Source organism: Pteropus medius, unplaced genomic scaffold (assembly GCF_902729225.1).
Source record: "Pteropus medius unplaced genomic scaffold, Ma_sr-lr_union100, whole genome shotgun sequence".
Classification (NCBI taxonomy): Eukaryota; Metazoa; Chordata; class Mammalia; order Chiroptera; family Pteropodidae; genus Pteropus; species Pteropus medius.
Genome location: NW_024340692.1, coordinates 17,566,838 through 17,589,570, shown reverse-complemented (window position 1 = coordinate 17,589,570; position 22,733 = coordinate 17,566,838). Strand labels below are relative to the sequence as shown.

The 22,733-nt window shown below is 36.4% G+C and overlaps 1 protein-coding gene across 22 annotated transcripts in view; it reads left to right on the top strand.

Annotated features, from left to right (window-relative positions):
- Window positions 1–22,733, top strand: part of TRPM3 (transient receptor potential cation channel subfamily M member 3) — a 263,502-nt gene that overhangs the window by 128,872 nt on the left and 111,897 nt on the right. For all 22 annotated transcript variants that reach the window (XM_039839740.1, XM_039839330.1, XM_039838630.1 and 19 more), the window contains one exon: window positions 1,019–1,091. In XM_039839740.1, coding sequence (XP_039695674.1) covers window positions 1,019–1,091 — 73 coding nt within the window. The remainder of the gene's footprint in view (window positions 1–1,018; window positions 1,092–22,733) is intronic.

Here is a 22,733-nt window from a genome sequence, read left to right as displayed (position 1 = left end):
AACCATCTATGATTCTATGTGTCCATTCTCTCCATTCTAGTGGCAAAACTTAGAATTACATATTAGCAAATCCTATAAAGTTTATTTCCTATGTAGTTGGAAATAGGCAAGCACTACTATTTTTCTATCTAGACAGAGAAACTTGAAGCTGAAAGCAGTTGAGTACAATAGTAATTCAACGTAGATATTCAATTAATCTTTTGGCTTCCTCAAGTAGATTCCCTCTGACTCGGAAGAAAAAAAAAAAACCTTCATTATTCTTAAGCCTTATTTTGGGACTTTGTATTAATCCAACGGGTATTAATCCTTCACTGTTATCTCTTTACTCTCCTCCCCATTATTTGTCCCCAAAGAATACTTTCTCTCCTGGATTAGCAAAAGGAAACATTAATTGTGTTGTCTGCTTTTCCCTTCTTACAACCTGGATGCACTGCTAAATTGTTCTCAAGAGGTTTCAAGGTTACTGAGAGGACTGGAGGATCTAGAGGAATCATAATGTTGAAACACTTGAGTAACTATTGCTGACAAAGTAAGTGTAGGAATGACTATATTGCACACATGTATATACACACACGTACACACACAAACGCCACACACATACATATACACACATAGTGGGGCCATTTACTGAAGGGGATGCTATCTAGCTATTTTTTAAACACTAATTTCTCATCTCATAGTTTGCATTATGGTTTACACATTTTTGTAAATCTGGCAAGTTTTAATTTTAAAACTGACATGATAGAAGAGGACATTTCCCCTGGTCTCTGGCTTCTGCTCATTGTAACCATAATCAATGCAATTATCTAAGATGGTCTCTGTTAGGAGGCCACTGAGGCATCTCCCTCTAATGAACTGCAGAGCCCTCTAATTGAATTCTTGCTATGTATGTGTTCCCCGTGGTTAAGAATCTACCTTATAGATATTAAAATAGTTTGTGTTCATGTATGGTCTCATTGTTTTATTTCCTCTTGGGAGGAAAATGCATTGCTAATGGTCACCTTGTCTCAAATTGCAGATTACAGTATTTAGGATGGGATCGGAAGGACACCAGGACATTGATTTAGCTATCCTGACAGCTTTGCTCAAAGGTAAGAAAGTTTCTGTGTCTTGAGAGTGCAAAAATAATCTAAATGGATTAACACAGCAATCTTATGTCTCCTAGTAGTGGATATAACTCAGAATGATACCATGACATAGCCAATTATTGGTAACATGAGGAACTCTCCTGTAAAACACCGTTAGTGCTATTAAATTTTCTCATAATGGAGCTTTTATAGAGTGACTCAGTTTCATAAAGGTTAAATATACCACAAATTCAGCCATGTCCATTGAATCTTTAAAATATATAAAATAAAAGGTTATTGTAATATGTAAGACACTGTTACTGGGGTTATTTATTATTTAGTACCCTGTCTGCTTTCAAAAAAACACTTAATATGTCATAGATGATTGATTGATAAACAGATAGATAGATAGATAGATAGATAGATAGATAAAAGATAGACAGATAATCACCAAGTCATCCCTAACCCATTGATAATAAGAAATGAATTGTCACACCTATCACCAAGAGTCAAACTCATAATAAATGGAAAAGTGGCCCAATTATTGGTTAAAATATATTAACCATTATATCTTCTATTGTAAATATTTTTCTCTATCACCAATTTATGACTTAAAATTGTGCTTCACATTTGAATCAATCTTAGACTTTATTTGTTGTTATATAGAATAGTTGTTTTCTGATTGTTTTGTTCATGACAGACCATATAAAATATGTTTTATATTATAACCAAGTAGTTATACATAAATATTTAAAAAACTGAAATTAAGGTGTGTGACGTAATGTTAATGTTGACTGTATGTAATGAGATTGGATATTTTCTATTCTCTTTGATGCTGATTATGTCCCCCTAATTGACTTTATGAGCCACTAATAGGTCATAACCTATTTAAAAACATTGTCATAGAAGATTAAAGGAAATTATGATTTCTCTAAGAAATTAACATTTCTAATCACTGTAATGAACTTCATTTATTCAGCAGTTAATGCTAATGGAAATTCATGCCATTAAAAGCTTATGGTGTGTCAACTCTGTTTTGTGAAGGCTTTTAAATGCTCTCTGATTTTGACCCAGTTGTATTTTGAAGTATATCAAGCATAATACTTTTGCTGACTTCCTTGGAGGCCAAGAGCATATGTATATCAGTTTCAAATTCTTTAGTTTATTAAATTATTCTTCCTATGTATTTTTTGTTATGCCTGGGCACATAACATTGTTTAACACTTAAATTTATACAGTTATACTTAGTTTTCAATTATCTAATGCATGAAGAATCTTTATATAGTACAATTTTTAGTCTCTTCATCATCTGAGATAGGTAGATAGGAGGAGGAGGAGAGAGTTGTGAAACTGACCACTGGTCCATAAGTCCAGAGCCCGTGATGGGTGGGGGAGAAGACAGATCGGAAACCAGGTGGCTAAATGGAAAACATACCTTTGCTGCCCCTTGTTTCTGATCCCACTGGGTTTGATTATTTTTCAGGATTTGTACATATTAAAGGATATTGTTTATATGATACAAACATTGAGTAGCTGTTCAAAAATTAAGAGAGAAAGAAGGAAACAAAGTGAATATTGCTACAGACATCTAAGAGGCCCATAGTTTCTTCAAACACTGACTTGGGATGGCTTTTGAGAATAGGTGATGTCGCATTTGTTCTTCACATTTAGGTAACCACTCTCCAAGAGTGGTGGTCTGAAGCTAAAGATTATACACTCTTCTCTTCCTTTTCTGTTCTCTGCCTACCCCCACCACACACACCCAGGAGAACCCAAGAAAATGGCACAGAGTGAGTTGCCAGATAAAATACAGGACATTAAATGTTCAGATAAGCAAATTTTTAACATAAGCATGTCCCAAATATTGCATGAGATATACTTATTTATCCAAAATTCATTGTTCATTATTTATCCAAAATTCAAACTTAACTGGGAGTCCTATATTTTCATTTGCTAACTCAGGCTACCTAACTAAGAAAAGGTCTGACATCATTAATACTTCTGGACTTTAGACACCTTGAAAGGTACTATGGGAAAAATACTCAAGAATCTAGGAAGGTCACCTAGTCCTATGACCGCCTCCATCTCTCAGCCAGGCCTTGCCTAAATCATAGCAACCAGAGCAGACTTCCACTAGAAAAGACCCTAAACTTACCTTAATAAAATATCAGATGCTTTTCAACCTGTTCTTTCATTCACCTCATCCTATTGGTATCTCTCATACAGCAGCACAAATCTCTTGCTCCAGGCTCAATAAAGCCAGAAAACATCTGCTCATAGCAGAAGTTATTGTTATGTAGTCCCTTGACCCTTTCTGTGGATAAAATTGCTCCCAATTTTTTTCATCATTTCTTGTACACCTTGGAAGTCAAATTATATAGATGCACACTCTAATTCCTATACAGGCACTAAAGTGTAATATGTGATGATTGCTGTCCTCCCTAAATGAGATTTTTTTTTCCTTTGGGTTTAATCTTCATTGGTAAAGAAGTTCTTCACAGCATAGGCAGACAGTAAACTTCTCACTTCTTTTTCTGGAAAGCATTTTTAAAAAGCTAAAAGAGAGTGCAAAACAATATGTTTCTCCACAAAACTGTCAAGGTCATCAAAAACAAGGGTAATCTGAGAAATTGTCACAGCCTATAGGAAGCATGATGACCAAATGTAATGCAGTTTCCTGGATGGGATCCCCAAGCAGAAAAACAAGAAAGTATTAGGTTGAAACTTAATAAATCTGAATAAAGTGTAGACTTCAGGGGTTTTTTAAGTGGTAAGAAAAAAATAAGAAAGTTATGTTGTCATGTATTATAGATCTGAACAGGAGGCAGACTACAGTCAAGAAAATTCTGTGCTTCCTTCATGTCAAAATGACAGAAACAGAGAAAGCACCTTATGGAATTAACTGTAAAGGTCAGGTACATATATAATCAAAGTATTATAACATGCTCAGGCAGTACTTAATATAAAGTATCTGTGCGAGTCACATAGGCATGGATAATAGCTTACCACTATTCATCTAAGAAATCATTAGAAATACCATTGGGGAATCTAAGCAAGAGATGTATGAATGTAGAACTAACAAAATAATTTGTAGGAAATGAAATTTCCCTAAGGAATTGTATGATCATTTTTGATAAAATTACCTGGTTTCTACCATTTTATTTCATATATTTTAGTTCTTCAGACATAATGTTATCAGTAATTAATAAACTAATTAACTGCTTATAGATACTTAAGTGGAGGAAGACAACTTATTTATATATTTTTTTTATTTTTTCAATTACAGTTGACATAGTATTATATTAGTTTCAGATGTACAATGCAGTAATTAGATATTTATATAACTTAGGAAATGATCACCCTGATAAATTCAGCACCCATCTGACACCACACATAGTTATTACAATACTACTGTATATCCCTATGCTATACTTAAAATACTCATTACTATTTTTTAACTACCAATCTGTACCTCTTAATCCTCCTGCTTTCATCTATCCCCTACTCCACCCCTGATCCAGCAACCATTAAAATGTTCTCTGTATTTATGAGCTTGTTTCTGTTTTGTTTGTTATCCTCTTCCCTAGACTCCACATATAAGTGAAATCATATGACATTTGTTTTTATCTGACTTACTCCACTCTACACAATACCCTCTAGGTCAATCCATGTTGTTTCATATGGCAAGATTTCATTCTTTCTTATGGCTGGGTAGTATACCCCTTCTTCTTTATCCATTCATCCTCATGATGGACATGCCTCCATACCTTGGCTATTGTAAATAATGCTGCAATGAATATATAGATTCACATGTCCCTTCAAAGTAATATTTTGGGTTTCTTCGGATAAATACCCAGAGGTAGGATTACTGGGTCCTTCTTTGTCTCTTGTGATAGTCTTTGTTTTAAAGTCTATTTTATCTGGTATAAGTATTATTACCTCAGCTTTTTTATTTTTATTTCCCTTTTCCTGAAATATCTTTTTCCATCCCTTTACTTTCAGTCTATGTGTATCTTTCAATCTGAAGTGAGTCTCTTGTAGGCAGCTTATGTAAGGGTCTTATTTTCTTATTCATTCAACCACCCTATGTCTTTTGATTGGAGCATTTAATCCATTTACATTTAAACTAATTGTTGCTAAATATGTAGTTACTGCAACTTTATTATTCATATTTTTTTATTTTTTTCTTCTTCTTAAAGAAGTCCCTCAAATATTTCTTGTAATACTGGTTTAATGTTGATGAACTTCTTTACCTTTTTCTTTTCTGGGAAGATCTTTATCTGTCCTTTGGTTCTAAATGATAGCCTTGCTGGGTAGAATAATCTTGATTGTAGGCCCTTGCTTTTCATCACTTTGAATGTTTTATACCAATGCCTCTAGCCTGCAAAGTTTCTATGAGAAATCCGCTAATAGTCTTATGGGAATTCCCTTGTAGATAACTGCTTTTCTCTGGCTGCTTTTAAGATTTTTTCTTTGTCTTTAACTTTTGACATTTTAATTATGATGTGTCTTGGTGTGGGCCTCTTTGAGTTCATCTTGTTTGGGATTCTCTGGGCTTGTATGTCTATTTTTTCACCAGGTTAAGAAAGTTTTCTGTCATTATTTCTTCAAATAGTTTTTCAATTCCTTGCTCTCTCTTTTCTCCTTCTGGTACCCCTATGATGTGAATATTGTCCCACAGGCCCCTTAAACTATGCTCTTTTGGTGGTTGGAGGGATTCTTTTTTCTTGTTGCTCTTCTGATTGGGTATTTTCTGCTGCCTTATCTTCCAAATTGCTGATTTGATCCTCTACTTCATCTAATCTACTGTTGATCCCTCTACTGTATTCTTTATTTCAGTTACTGTATTCTTCATTTCTGCCTGGTTCTTTTTTATGTTTGCTATCTCTTTGTTCAAGTTCACACTGAGTTCATCTATTCTTTCTCTCTGTTTATTGAGCATCATTATAACCAGTGTTTTGAACTCTGCATCTGGTAGATTCCTTGTCTCCATTTTGCTTAGTTCTATTTCTGAAGCTTAGTTCTGTTTTTTCATTTGGACATATCTCTTTGTCTCCCCATTTTGGCTGCCTCCCTGTGTTTGATTCTGTGTATTATATCGAGCTGCTATGTCTCCGGATCTTAGTAGAATGGCTTTATGTAGTAGGTGTCCTGTGGGGCCCAGCTACTCCTCTAGTTACCTGAGCTGGGTGCTGCTGGTTTGTCCATTGTGTTTGTTGTGTGTGCCCTCATGTTGTAGTTGAGCCTTGGTTGCTGTTTACATTTCAGTATGAGGGATTGACCCTCAGGCCGATTGGTCATAAGGACTGGCCAGTGACTAGAGTGGAGGAATTGTTGTACAGGGCCTATGCTATGGAGCAGGATTCATTTTAGCAGGGTTCTGGTGCCTGTCCAGTCTTCTCTTTGAGTGTGTCTTTTGTGGAAGTTGTTGGGTGGTGCTCTGGTGCGATCTGAAGCTGGCCTCTAGGTGTATTGATTCTGGGGCCTCTTAGGAGGGGCTCTGTTAAAAGCCAAGGTCAGCCACTGCCTGTGTCCTACTCAGGGCCACTTTGTATTAACTACAAAGTGATTGGCAGATGGTTGCCACTTGTGCTGAGCTTGGAGTTGCCTGGGAGAGGCTAAGCTGAAAACCAAGGCTGGCTGAGAACCAAGATTTGGGGCTGTTTAACAAGAGGTATAGGATATGCTGAGACCAGATGCTGCTTGTTTGTAGTTAGTGAACCTTTGTGAGATTTTATAAAAGTCTGCAGAATGAGCCAAGATAGGCCGTTTATATGGAAAAGCCATTGGAAGTGGCTTGGGTGGGCCTGAAAGTTGGGTGGGGCAGGGTCTCAGAGAATCACCAGGGTGTGGGAAACAGTGTTAGCCAGATTGATGGAGCTCAGGTATGGCACCTGCCTGCATCTGTACAGTGGGTCAGAGGAGAGCTTAACAAAGGAACAATGGCTACTGCTAGCACCTCTGTCTGGGAGAAAGCTGCCCTCCCAGCCCTCACCCTGTAGCCACACAATTCAGTTTCTTCCTGTGTATCCCTGGCACCTTTCAAGCTGCTACCTCAGCTCCAGAGCTCAGAACGAGTGAGTCCATCAGAGTGTAAGTCCAAGTATAGGCTCTTTAAGAGGAACCTGAGACTCCAGCTGCCCTCAGTCTTACTCAGCCACAATTTCTGCTGTTTTTCACAGCCAGAATTGTGGAGACTTCTCTTTTCAGCACTGGAACCCTGAGCTGGGGAGCCTGGTGAGGACCCCCTCACTCCTCTAGAAGAATCTTTGCAGCTAAGATATCTCTCCTGATTTTCAACTACCACACATGGGTGTGGGACAAGGTCATTTTATGTCTCCGCCCATCCTACGAGCCTCAATGTGGCTTCTTCTGTATGTCCTTAGTTATAGGATTTCTGTTTAGGTGGACTTCAGGCAATTCTCAGTGAGGTTGTTTTGTAGTTTAGTTGTAATTCTGATGTGGTCTTGAGAGGAGGAAAACACAGCATTTACCTACACACCATCTTGACCAGAACAGCAATGTATTGACAACTTCTTTTTAAGATGTGTGTTTGTAAGTTCGAACTATAAAGAAAAAAGTTTGAAATAGAAATTTAAATGCCAAAAGAATAGCCAATATCTTCTAACTTTAGAAAATTTTCTAGTCAAATGAATCTACAGGTTCAATGCAATTTCTATTAAAATACCAATGAGATTTTTCTCAGTACTAGAACATATAATCCTAAAATTGTTGTGGAACCACAAATGACCCTAAATAGCCAATGCAATCTTGAGAAAAGAGAACAAAGTTGGAAGTCTCATGCTACCTGATATTAAATTGTACTACAAGGCTATAGTAATCAAAATAGATGTTAAAAAAACAGACACATAGATCAAGCAACAAAATAGAGAACATAGAAATAAATCCACACTGATATGGTCAATTAATCTATGACACAGGAAGCAAGAATATATAGTGGGATAGAGAGAATCTCTTCAATCAATGGTGTTGGGAAAACAAGACAGATACATGCAAAAAATAAAAAGAAACTAAACCACTTTCTTACATCATATACAAAAATTAACTTGAAGTATATTAAATACTTAAATGTAATACCCAAAAACATAAAACTCCCAGAAGAAAACATAGGTAGTAATCTCTTTGACATCACTCTTAGTAATATTTTTCTGGATATGTCTCCTCAGGCAAGGGAAACAAAAAGAAAACAAATCAGACTACATCAAACTAAAAAGTTTCGCACAGCAAAGGAAATCATCAACAACACAGAAAGACAACCTACTGAATAGAAAAAAGATATTTGCCATACACCTGATAAGGGTTAATATCCAAAATATATAAAGAACTCATACAACTTAACATAAAAAAAATCTGATTTAAAAAATGAGCAAAGCACCTGAATAGACTTTTCTCCAAAGAAGACATGCAAATGGCCAATAGACATATGAAAAGATGCTCAACATCACTAATCATCAGGGAGATGTGAATTAAAATCACAATGAATTATCATTCACACCTATCAGAATGGCTATCATCAATAAAGCAACAAATAGCAAGTGTTGGCGAGGATGCGAAGAAAATGGAACCATTGTGCACTGCTGGTGGGATTGAAAACTGATGCAGTCACTATAGAACCTCCACTATAGAGGTTCCTCAAAAAATTAAAAATAGAACTACCTATGACCCAGCAATCCCACTTCTGGATATTTATGCAAAGAAATCCAAAACACTAATATGAAAAGATATATGCATCCTTAAGTTCATTACAGCAATATTTTTAATAGCCAAGATATGAAGCAAGCTAAATGTCCATTGATAGATCATTAGATAAAGAAGTGATGCACATATATAGTAGAATATTATTCAGCCATAAAAACTGAAATCTTACCATTTGCCACAGCATGGGTGGACCTAGAAAGTAATATGCTAAGTGAAATAAGTCAGACAAAAATAAATACCATGTGATTTCACTTATATGTGGAATCTAAAAAAAACAAAATAAATGAAAAAAACAAAATAGAAACAGACTCATAGATACAGAGAATTGATTGAGAAGTACAAATCTTTGGTTACAAAGTGGTCATGAGAATGTGAAATGTAGCATGGGGAATATGGTCAATAATATTGTAATAACTATGTATGGTGTCAGGTGGGTATCAGACTTATTGGGGGGATCACTTTATAAGTTATATAAATGTCTAACCACTATGCTGTACACCTGAAACTAATATATTATTGACTGTCAACAGTAACTGGAAAAATTCTTTTAATTTTTTTGAAAAAAAATTTTAAGTAAGAATGACATTGATTAGATTCGATCATACAAACCCATGAAATCACTATATTGTGAACCATTTTTCTTTAAAATTATCTCTAAGAAAACTAAACTTGAAATGAAAGTGGATAAAATCTTTTTTAAAAAATATGTTTTAATGTTTTGAAACTACTTGTGAATGCATGCCCTCTCTGACTCTATTAACTAGAAAATGCAGAGTAATTTTCACAAAATAGTACTGACATCAATAAGAAACTGATCTCACTAAATAATTCATCTTATTTTTTACATGGCTTAATTAATCCCTAGTAAAACAAAAATTTGACCATATATGCTGAAGTAGTTTATGTACAATAATTCTATGCACCAGATAGATCTCATAAGCTACTAACATCCTCAAGTGCTTACTGGGAAGCTACCTTGCTTAAACTCAGATGACTCATGAATAGGTTTTATGGGAATTAATTATGACCCTACTTTGAAAATAAAAAAGTATTTCTAATTATGTGTTCAGCCCTTCCTATCCTCTTTTCTGTGTGTAAACAGCTTAATACAATACATGCATGATTGCTTTCCTTTTAATATCTTTTTTTATCCTGGAATAAATTAGATAGCTTTATTAAGGCTAAAAAAGAGACATTTACATTGATGCTTTCATCACTCATATGAGATGCAAAGTTATCATAGTTATTAAATATTAACGAATGGAAGTAGATGAAATTTTGACCAAAAGAGATCTACAAAGTTAAAACATGTGGCCTGTTCGCTTTGGGGCAGGGGAGGTAAACTGTTGGAGAATAGTAAAATATTTCAATTGGAAATGAAACTGACCAAGTAATTTTTACAAAGTAGATACTTTAAAAAGTATTTATTAATCCCTTCTCTGGGTCAGGCCACTTTTAGTCTTCCATGTGTCCTCTGATTTGTAAATAAGTCTTCCCAAAATATACTGGTTTCCTGATGGTTCATTTTATCCATTTAGTGAAATCTTTAACTTCAATATCACAGAGCAGATTAGCCATCAGCATTTAAAGTTCAAGCATGGGTCCCCAAAATTTATGTCTACCACTGGCCTCTTATTACTACTTCATCACAAAGCCACCCTGAAACCACAGTACCCCCTTTCACCTTGCTATCCCTATGCATTTTACAAACTAGGAAACTGAGGCCAGAGTGTCTCTAAAGGACATTAAAAATCATTTGGCAAATCAGTGGTAGAGCCAAAGCTTAAACTCATGTTTCCTCACTTCAGATTTCTGTATATTACATGTATGAGTCTTCGGGGTCCCAGAATTCCTTGGCTCTACTCTGCCTCAGAAATGTCAGGCATTTGTCACTATGACTCCAGGGGTATCCTGAGTAATTAGTAGATCAAGACATCTGTTTCCTGAAAACTCTCAGAGCACCTACCAGGGCCCTCAGCTGCCAGATGATCTTAGTTGCATGCATAGTATCTTAGTGATGAAACTAGGATGCCCACAATTTCACTTGTGATCTGATACTTGTTTTATTTTTAAAGATTAGACCACCAGTGGACTATTGTTTCAACCAAGAACATTTTTAGTTACAGATGAAACACACACACACACACACACACACACACACACACACACACTTCAAATTAGCTCAAGGCACAAAGAAATGAGATGGATTTGTTGGTTCATGTAATCAGGAAATCTAAGAATACACTGAGTTCAGGCAAAGTAAGCTCAGGGCTCAAACAAATGTCCTCCATCTCTCAGATGTTAGTCTGTACACCTGTCACACGAAACAGTCATCAGCAGTGCCAGGCTCACACCCAACCAACCAGGCAAACCCCAATCCAAAAAGGCCATTTTTTCTGGTAATTACAGCAAAAAGGTCTCAGAAAGGACTTGGATTTGCTTGCCCAGGAGTAGTGCCCATCCCTGAATCCATCGCTGTGGCAAAAAAGAAAAAAAAAATGGGAGAATCCCTGTAACCATGATGTAACAGAGGGGAGCAACTCTACCCAAATCACATGGGTATGGGTTCCCAATACAAAAAGAGATCTGTAGCCAAAAAACAGAGGAGGTAAGAGTGGTGGTAGGACCAAAACCAACTGGTAAGATACACATGTCTCTGCAGTTGTATTAAAAGAAGTCCTGAGGGTCATTGTATTGAAAGAAGTCCTGAGGGTCAGAGGGTCAGATTTGCCTCAAATGCAGGCACCTCAAAGTCCATAGACCAGGAATAAATTTTCATGCAGTAGGCGGAACTGGCAGCTAGGTCAAATGATTCCTAATCAGGATTCAGACAGTCACCTAAGTCATACTCATAGAGTTTACTTCAGGTAGACCTAAATATGTAACTTGTTAATATTATTTACTACATAATAGTTATTTGTTATTGTAATCACTATGACCTTTTCAATTATGATGGCCTGTACTTGATTATTTCTACCAAAAATTTTAAAAGAGATTACATTCTTACCATTTTTTCCTAAGAACAAAGTCTATTCCTTAGAAAAAAATGATTGTATAAAGGCCAAATTGCCCACAGGGTTTCCCCTGCAAGGCTTCTTCCACCCCATCCTCTGCTACCACGCCAACCCCTCAGTATGGTCCTAACCACAGTAAGACCACCCATCAAATGGCCTTTTAATAGGAAGAATGGTACCCATATTCAAAGAATCACTACTCACTGGTTGAACAAATTGCTTCACCTCATTGAGGTTCTGTTTTCTAATCTGTAAAACTGAGATAAGCGTTACACCTCCCTCAAAGACCTAACACAGTACCTGGAAAAATCTCATCCATAAAAGATGGTCTCACTGATGATGATGATGCCAAACTAGAAATGAGGACAAGGACACTATCACTATCTATTTTACTCACCACATATACACAGGAGCTGGCACATAGTCAGTATTCAACAACTATTTGTTGAACTTATGAATACATGATCAACAGGCTTTGGGATAAGATTAGATCTGTATTCAAATTCTAGTGCTTTATTGGCTATGGCATTAACCAGATGAGTTAGCCTCTGTATGCCTCCATTCCCTTCTGCGTAAAAACAGGAAATCATAACTCTCATCTGGGTTGATGTGAGGGATACAAGAGATGGTTACACTGGAAGCTCTCTGAGGGGAAGCAATATGGCTCATTTATAATATCTAACACCTAATACTTTTATACCCATTCTTTTCTAAAGCACGCTTTAAAAATTCTTAGGTAACTGGCATGACCCCATGTCCAAAAACCATCAGAATCATAAATTGTTAGATTTGAAAGGACCCATAAATTTGAAAACAACAACCAAAAAATAAATGTCAAGGATACATGTAAGGATACAGAAGAGACCACAAAAAGAAATTGATGGTTCAGCACATGCTAAGCTCCCTTAAAATAAAATTAATTTTCTGGCAAGTTTATTTTCTTACAAATCCAAGATCTCAGAGCAAAAACAAAGACCAAAGTAGATAGCAATTTTAGACATTTCTGTTTGTCTCTAATAGGAGAATGCAATAAAAAACCTTAAATCTCTTAATCCCTTTATCCATAAAGTGTTTTACAATTCACAAAGCATTTTCATATAAATTTTAATCATCTAATATTTGCAACGCTTTGCAATGGTTACCAGATAATTTATCTCCAAATTGATACTTTCTTAGGCATGAAAATAGGCAGTACTGATAATTACACCAGAACAACTAGAATAAACCAAGAATATCCAGGCAAGCTCAGAGGAATTATCACCATGATATCAAATCCCACCTTGCAGTGAGAAAGTTTCTAGAGAAAAAGGATTATGTCTTCTTTGCCTTTGTGTCTCAACACCCAGAAGAATGCTTGACATATGGTAAGCATTCAGTAGATACACTCTGAAAGAAGCGAAGTTGAGTCCTGGCCCAATGAACCACTCGCCAAAGTTATATAAACAAAACCGCCATAAGCTGAGGCCATCTTACCACCTGAAATTGCATTTCTATAGACACTAACTAATCAACTCAATAATCCACAGAAATGCAAATTCTACACACTCCCCAGGATTTCTGGAAATTCCTAGAAGACTTAAATTCTCTCAGTCGCCCCCACTTTTAAGTTCCTGATTTCATCATAGAAGTCAAAACGTAAAACTCAGCCCTTCTACTGTTTCAAAACAAAGACAAAAAACAAAAATCACTTAAACAAAGCATTTAATAGACATAGTAGTCTTTTCTAAAATATAGGAGAGGTTTGCTTTTCAATAATGTAAACAACCTCTTATTGAACAGTGAACATTTCCAGTGTTGACATCCTTTGCTATTTCACACAGGGGACTTTCCATGGATCCTTCACCCATGACTTCCCCAGTGTCACAATGTCCCTCAGGCTTTACCCCCCTATCTTCTTCTCCCACTATTTACTTTTTCCTTATGCTTCTTCGTGAGAATGAAACAAAGTCATTTTTGCCTTTCAAGCGAAATAGTCCATCCCTATTCTGATATTTTGGCTCCAGCCCTGAAGGGCTCATCTGCCCTAAGCAGCTTTGTAAGGTATTTTTGTGTGTGTGAACAATGACAGTCTCCTCCCTAAGTAGAGTTCTGGTGCCAACTCATAGGAGAGAGTGATCTCTTCAGCTCTTTTCATATAAGTATTAAATGTGAGAGTGGGGCTTGGGATTCAAGTCTTTCACCAAAGAATGAGAGTATAGTGTTCTTTGCTCTAAGGCCATAATCACCAGCAGGAAAGGTACGACATATAGGTTCAAGTGTTTGTAAGGACCATGAACAGTAAGGCCCCCACGTCTGCAGTCTTGGACAGGCCATTTCTAGGATAATTCCACAGTTATGACCATGTCCATAAGGTTGTCTCGTTGTAGAATTTTAAAGCTGGGTAGAGCCATAAAGATCTAGGTCACTGTGATGCCTTTTCTGGTGTTGGGATGAAAGTGGAGTGGAATCTAGATCTGCAGATGCCGAGGCCCATTATTTGTTTATGCATCATGCAGCCATTTCTGATGTGGTCATCCCTGGCCCCTCGTTACACAGAAAATAAACATCCTTTCATTCTGAGGCTCACTCATGCCTCGTGATTGGCACAGTGCCAGTGTACTCAAACCCAAAGCTTGTGAGAGACTATCAGCTTGTAGTCATCACTGCTGACTGCTCAGCAGAGCTATAGAATTATATTTTTTCTTTCTTGACAGCCTGAAAGCAATGAATCAGTTTCATTCACTAAATTAATCACAGATTAGCAGCAGCATGATTCCAAAATGAATAGTTTACAATAATAATAAAAATAGCGATGACAGTAGTAAAATATGACAATAACAGCTAATATGGCACATACTGTAGTACAAGTATTAATTAATTTAATACTCATAATACCACAATAGGGCAAGTACTATCAAGTATCACCCATTTTATAGGTGAGGAAACTGAAGTACAGAAATGTTAAGTATCTTGGCCAGAGTCAAACAGGTTGAAATCGATGGGGTCTGGACATGAACCCAGATTACCTGAGTCCAGAACACTTGCTCTGCATTCTGGGCATCCGTGACCAGGACTGGTATTAAAGACTGCCCCCATTTTTGACATGTTTTGAACAATCAATAATAACTAAACAAACGTTTCTTAATGCAGAAAAAATATATAGACAGACTCCTAGATATATATAGTTCACTGAATACATAAATTTACTTATTTTCCTGTGAATCACCCCAAAACAAGAATAAAGGATTATTTAAAAGAATTGGGTCAGCCTCCCTTGACTGGGAGAAAATAACTGAACACTAAGCTAGCATTAAACTTCAGAAAGCCCAGAAGGCTCAGAAATTGGGGCACCCAGAACCTCGAAAAAAGGTTGTGAAAAGAAGAAAATATAAAAGAATTTGTTGAGTCTTTTTTAGGCAGCAACTAAAATGCCATGTTCTCTCGCCCACTTCCCAAAACCCTCTCCAACAAAAAAAGTAAAGATTCACTCTCCGATGAGGTAAAACAGATTTTCTGGACCAGACAACACCAGGTGCAAGGTGAGAGTGGGGCTATAGTACTGAGAATGGCCCGGTGGGGGTGTTTAATTAGTTAATACATATTGGATGCCAAGACTTTAGCCTTCTTCCCCAGCTTGGTTCCCAGCATGCTGGTGACTAGAGTCTTTATCCTCCAGATGGGAGATTAGAAGAGCCTTTTCTGTAAAATTTGATGCTCCTATGAGAAAAGACCTAAAGATACTAACATTAATGATTCCCCATCTAAGAAGCCCAGCCAATTTATCTGACAATGAAGTTCACAGTTGATAATGTCCACTCACGCACTCAGGCTTCCCTTCAGCACTTTAGTGCCTGTTCTTAAAAGTGAGCACATGACCAAGGACAAGCCCTCTAACATAGAAGGCCTCTAACATAGAAGGTAGATATAGAAACAAAGAAATGCAATCTGGAATAAACAGAACTTATGTAGGAAGAAGGAAATTTCACCACAACTATTATTAATATCCTAAGAAAAATCTAAGAAGATGTTTGAATCACTAAAAAAAGAACATCACCTTATATTTAGTTCAAGAATTAAAGAGAGCTCTTAGAAATTAAAAACGACCGTATCAAAAATAAATAAATGAAAGGACTTAAAAAATAAAGTTAAAAGCTCTTCCAGAAAACACAGAGTCAGTAAGAATACAAGAGTGAACAGAAGGTAGGAAATCATCAATGCAATAATTTCAGAAAATGTTCCTGAACTCTAGAACATGTTTCTTGATAATGACTCGCTGAGTGCTTGGCACAATAGATAAAAATAAACCATACTAACTCATATCATCATGATATGGCAGAACATGAGATACCAAAAAAATATATATCCTCAGGGAGTTCAAAGAGAAAAACAAGTCACATACAAAGGATCAGGTGCCTGAAAGTTTTAAACTTCTAAGTGACAATGCAGAAAGCTATCATGCAATGCCTTAAAAATTGTAAGGAACGTTTATTTGCAATACAGAGTTCTGCATCTAATCTACCAGTTACTTGTGAAGGTAGAATAAAGACATTGTCAGACATGAGTTGTCAAAAACTTCAATTACCACAAACCACTTCTTTGGAAATTGCTGGAGCATGTGCTCCACCAAAATAGAAGAGGAAACAAAACAAAACAGAAAACACAAATCACAGGAAACAAGCTCTAACATAGTAAAAAAGTGTTAGAAATCCTTGGATAATGAGGAAGGGAAGCTCAAGGTGACAGTTCTGCACCATGTGTAGGAGGTAAAAGCAGGAGATGCCAGACCTCCTTAAAGCTTAAGCCTGTAATTGGCATTGTGTCACTTCTACTACTTTCTATTGGCTAAAGCAAGTCACAAGACCAGCCAGATTCAGTGTGGGAAGGAATATACCAAGAATGTGAATACTGGGAGATATAGTTCCTTGGAAACTGTCTTTGAAGACCAGCTACCACAAGGAACTAAAATAATTAGCTATGAGAAGTGAATGACTATCTGTGGGGAAAGAGGTTTGGAGTCATGATGATGTGATTTTTATAACAAATCTTGTATGAAGATGACTCTAAACTCTATACATGTATAACTTTAGTAAAAATTAAGTACAAAATAATCCCTGGATTACCTAGTTCTCAAAGAAAGAGACAGAATGAGTAAAATAAAAAGAGAATAAAAGATAGGAAATCATTAATGCAATAACTCCAGAAAAATGTCCCAGAACTCCACAGTATTTGTTTCTATAGAATCGTGCTAAAAATCACAATATAGAGGGTGCAGAATTTTTACTTACCCAGCTATGTAAATGAATTTATTTTTGTCATATCTCAAGCAAGCAGAATAATCCAATAGCACATTTTACTCCCTCTGTCTTGATGTTGATAACATTTCTCAGTTTTGCATATTGTGCATAACACAAGAACACTTTTTATAAAGTTTTTTTAACATGTTCACAGGAAACTTTTGTGAAGTATTGGCTTCTTTTATTGCAGAAAGGGCACAATGAAGAGGACTCATCCATTTAGGTAGATTGGTAAAAAGAAGGAAATAGCACAGTGCTTTACAATGTTTTTCATCATAAGCCATATAATTTCATGTGTCCTTTCTGCTTGCATATGTTATTAGAGCTTGAGGAAATAATGGTAGTATTTACTACAGAAACTCTTAACCAGTATCTTCACGTAGCCAACCTGACTTTGTAAGATTTTTATATAGCTTTAGTCCTTAAAAGTCTACTGTCCTAGATCTGAAAATAAAGCTAAGAATAGTTTTTCAAAGTAAATGAGATCTCACACAGAACACTCAGAGCCAACAAATAAGAGAAAAAAGAAAGCTTAATCACCACCTCTTGCCACCCCTAGACCAGTGGTTAGGAAGTGTAAGGACCCAGGAGAGAAAGGATCCAGCTGCCACTCCAGGCAGGATATGATGCCAAGAGGAAGGGAAACATCCTTCAGTCCTTGAGGAGCCCTTGGTCACCTCTGACAGGCCAAGGGAGGTGCAGCAATTCTCTCGCAGATTGCAGCAGGTGCCACGCCCACACGCGGTGTCCTGTTGGACCAGGCAGCCTGAGGAGGAGCTGGATACACTTTCCGGATTGAGCATGGTTATTGCTCCTACAGAAACACCCAGGGTCCCTGGCCTGGGCTGCCCGGATGTAAATACGCAGTCAGTCTTCTCATTTTACATTCCCAGCAAATAATCACATTCTTATAATCCAAGCAGAGCATTTATATCTAAATTCTGACTCTTCATTGTAACAAATGTACCTCTTCTTGTTTATATCTTAGCGCCTATAAACTTCAGCTCACTTACAGAGTTTCTGAAGAAGAAAACCTCAATAAAAGATAACATTTGAGGATTCCCCAAACTCTGTCAGAGAACCACTCCTAATGCCTACTGGCAATTCTGACTTGTGCGTAAGCCCTGGGTAATTTAGAGACTGTCAGTACTTAATTCTGAGAATGACTGTTCCACTATACTGTAAGTATTCCTTTTATGAAAATTCAGTGGCACCTAATCATTTACATCGACCACAGTAGAAACCATAATAGTCTGGCTGGTACACCTGAAACTAATATAAAATTATATTGAATGTCAACTGAAAAAAAGATTAAAAAAATAATAATTTTTTTTTAAAGTCTGGCTGGTAATGGCTCTCCATCCAGGAGTCTTTGCATGGCGATGGCATTATTAACCTGATAAATTTATTAAATTATTTAATTAATTCGGTAAATGTATTGTCAAAAATATGTAAGACACTAAAACTATGTACACAATGCTTAAATTTAACAAAGAAATTATTCCATTTATTATTCTATTTAAACTTCAAAGCAGTCCCTTGAGGGATATACTATTGATCATGTTTTATATATGAAGAAACTAAATCTTGGAAAGGATAAGTAACTTTCCCAAGCCCCTACAGGTACTAAGCTCAATGCCCTTCTTTTCCACAGAAGTCATTACAGCCTTTGTTTACACTCACCACACACCTGCTCTCCAGTAAAGGGCAACCTGACACGGATAAGAATTGAGCCAGGCACCTGCCATCTGGCTGGTATCTCTTTCAGTTCTCCCAGAGGCCAGTGTGTATCATTCTTACTATCATGGATAAATGACCTCTTAAGTGCTACAAAGTCTTCAAAGACCTATATGTGGTAGAAGTATATATCATAATATACTATAGTATACTATAATATAAAGTGTAAGCAAAATACTAAAAAGGTACAAATGAAAGAGACTTCTGGTTCCAGGGGAAATTTAATGTGCCTCTACATTTCAAAATGCCAAGCCTATGATATCAAATAAAAGGCCTACAGAAATACAAAATAAGTAATGGGCCAATTATTTTTTTCAGAGGAATTTAAAATTAAGAAGAAGATACTTTTTAAAAATCTTATTAATACTAGAAATCAGAGCCTCCAAATAAACAGACTATAAGAACATCCAAACAGGGTTTATTCTGCCCACATAGGTGCACATCATTTTATCCAATTAATAACTTCCTTAAAGTATATTTTGCAAACTGTATCTTTTGAACTGCATCATACTTTAGATGCATTTATAAATTCCTAATTAAGAATGGAAAATACTTTTGTAAGGAATCTCTTTATAAAATATGTATCAACTAAGTCACTCTTTTGCAAGTATTTATATTTACAGCATGACCGTTTAAAATAGAGTGCTCCTATTTAGGGCTATCAGGGAGGGGTAGCAATACATATGAAATGATTGAGACATGAATGAGGCTGGCAGGATAGAGTGGATGGAACCTAAAATAGAACCAATCTTGGCTGTTCCAAAGAAAATGAGGAACACTGAATTCATTGTGAGTCACATTAGAAACTGACGTAAACTATTAGGTAGCTTTTGAAGGACTCCATCCATCCAAACAGAGACTCAGTAGTAGAACCCGAAGGAGGACTCAGGAGAGGAAAACAACTCGGAGAGGAAGAGAGACAGACACAGACAGGTTTTACTTTTCTTTGAGGGTAGAAACTTTGGTCCAACCTTGTTTCCCCAGTGCCTACAACAAAGGCTGACAAAGAATTGGAGTTTAATAAAAATATGTTGAGTAAATGAAACCATCTGGGGATCCAGCTCTGTTACCGAAGGGACAGTAAAATGAAGGCATCAAGATATCAGTGGGAGTGGGGGTGTGAGGTGGTGAAGGTAGCCAAAAGATACGAACTTGTAGTTATAAGTAAGTCCTGGGAGTGTAATCTATGGCATGATGACTGTAATTAATAATACTGTATTGTATATCTGAAGGTTGCTAACTCTTTATAAGAAAAAATTGTAATTATGTGTGACTTAACTTATTGTGGCAATCATTTCGCAATGTATACATATATCAAATCATTATGTTGTACACCTAAAACTAATACAATCTTATGTGTCAATTATATCTCAATAAAACTGGATCAATCAATAAATCTCCAAACCCAAATGGCTTGACTGACAAAAATAAATAAATAAAAAGAATTAAAGGACTACATATGTGAATTTTAGGCAGCATTTTACAATGTTACCAATTTTGGCCCTAATCATATGACATTCTGGCTTCCTTCATTAATGCATTGTGGGTTGTTTTTTATAGAGGACACAAAAGCCTGTTTGCCTACTTCCCTTTGTGGGTATCATGAGCTCAATAAAATTTTCTAAGTTTCTATGAATCAAAAAAGAAGAAGAAATCAGCTCTGAAACCAGACTATCTGGGTTCAAAACTCATCTCTGGTACTTCGTAGCTACTTCACCTTGGACAAATTTCTATGCTTCAGTTTCCTCAAATGTAAAATGGGGACAATGGCATTTCATAGTTTGTTCTGAGAATAATTCAATACATTAACACTTAGAAACAGTGCCTACACAAAGTAAGCATGAAAGAAATATTAGTTATTATTACCTTTCTTATTTACTAAAGATAAACCAAGAAGAAAAAAAATACCCCATCTTCCTGCAAAGGGCTCTTTCACTCAGCTGCCTGTTTTGTCTCTTACAAACCAAATCTGAATTTCTTCAGCTAACATTAATCCAGTTTTTCCTGATTCCTTTTAACTTTCTCCTGGGTGTTCACGAAAGTTATTTTTACCAAAAGAGATAGTTATTATTCAGGGCAAGAAAATAGAACAAAGAATAAATTATACACAGATCTTATTTACTTTTTATGTGTGTTTCAAGTCTCTAATTTGGTTTTTCTCAATTAATAGCTACATTCCTAAGAGAGGCTCACCAAGTAGATGGTGTCTCTGCTCTGGGAGAATATTGAAGGGTAACCTAGCAGCCAAAGTCATAGGACAGTCAACCAAAGTCACATTTCAGCTAGTTTTTTCATCTTCCTAGTCTTCGTCCTCTCAGCAGATAGAACCCTTTCCTACTTAACTTATAATGTTTAGACTCACCCAAGTTCCCATCCTATTATTCTTTACCGCTCATGAATATTAGTTTCTTCATTCAGCTTCTTTGCTTTTTCTCTTCATTCTGAAGACTTCTCTTTGCTAAAACCAATGACCCCTGGCCTCCATTCTCCAGGATCTCATACATCATGTGGTTCCTCTTTCCTTTTACATTTGCAATTGTCTCTCTCTCCAGTGGCTCTTTGCCTTCTGCTATAAACATGTTCACAGTCCATGTCACCTAAGAAGACCCTGACTCCTCTCCACCAAGCTCCTCAATGTAGCACCTTCCTTTTCTCCTCTTAACCACCAAACTCTGAATGTTAGTCTGCATTTCTACCAGCATTTCTCAATCTCTACACACCCTAAATTCTTGACTTACTCCTTTTCATATTCTTACATTTCAGATTCTGGTCCGCCCAGTTTATTCACACAGCTTTCACTACTCCTGAAGACTCCTAAAACATAGTCCTCTGACTCCAATGGTAATCTTCCTGAACCTTTAGCAACTTTTGATAGTATCAACTTTATCCACTTCTAACTGCACCTCCTTCTTACCTTGAGGGAAGGCTTCAGTCTAAAGCCTGGTTCTATGAGTTACTGCAGCTGTCTGAGCCTCTATTTTCCAATCTACAAAGGACAGATTAAGATATTCACTATTCAGTTTTTGTGAGCATTAAATGAGATAATACTTGTAAAAATCCCTAGCCTATAATTGACTCTCAATGTATGATGGTTATTATATTTATTTTATCTTTCCTTGGTGTCAGAGATACTGAGTGGTCTGCCTTTCTAACCATGCCTTTGTCTCCTTCATTGAACCCTCTTACCTCTTCACTCTTCTTTCTGTCAAACTTAGTACTGTGGCTTTAAATATCACATCTACATGAATAACCTCCAGATTTAACTCTAATCCTAGTTTCCCTCCCTGCTCTCTTTCCTAATTACTTACTGGGCAGCTCCCTTGAGTGTCAATAGGCACCTCAAATTCACTCAAATTAATTGTCTTAAAAAATAAATACATAAAAATAAAGACAAATGATCTTTCCATGAAAAGCCGATTTGTACCCGATTTCCCCGTTTATATTCATCTAGCCACCATTCTTGAAGTTATCTAGGCTCAATGCCTCTACCAAATTATTCCTCCCTTTGTTCAAGCAAATTCTTACTAATTCTGGGCATTTTTGCCACTACAATATGTGTCATGTCTACCCCTTCTTTTTTCTCTTTTTGCTCAGCACTGTTGGGCCTTCAGTGATTTAGACTTGACTTACTGCAATGACCCTGAAGGGATTTTCCTGTTTCTTACTGAGCATGTTCCTATCCATCCTCGATACATCAATATTGCTAATGCAAAGCTCTGATCAAAGACACTCTTCTACCTACAAAGTCCTTCAGGATTTCCAGTATAGACATGGCTATATAACTCATCATTTCCTTCTTCTCCTAGAAATCTTTAAAAGCCATTAATGAAAAGGGAAGAAAAAAAGACAAGCAAACTCAATTTTTTGATAAAACTAGGCAATGTTAAAAAATATTTATATGTGCAGGAGATGTGTGGGAGGAA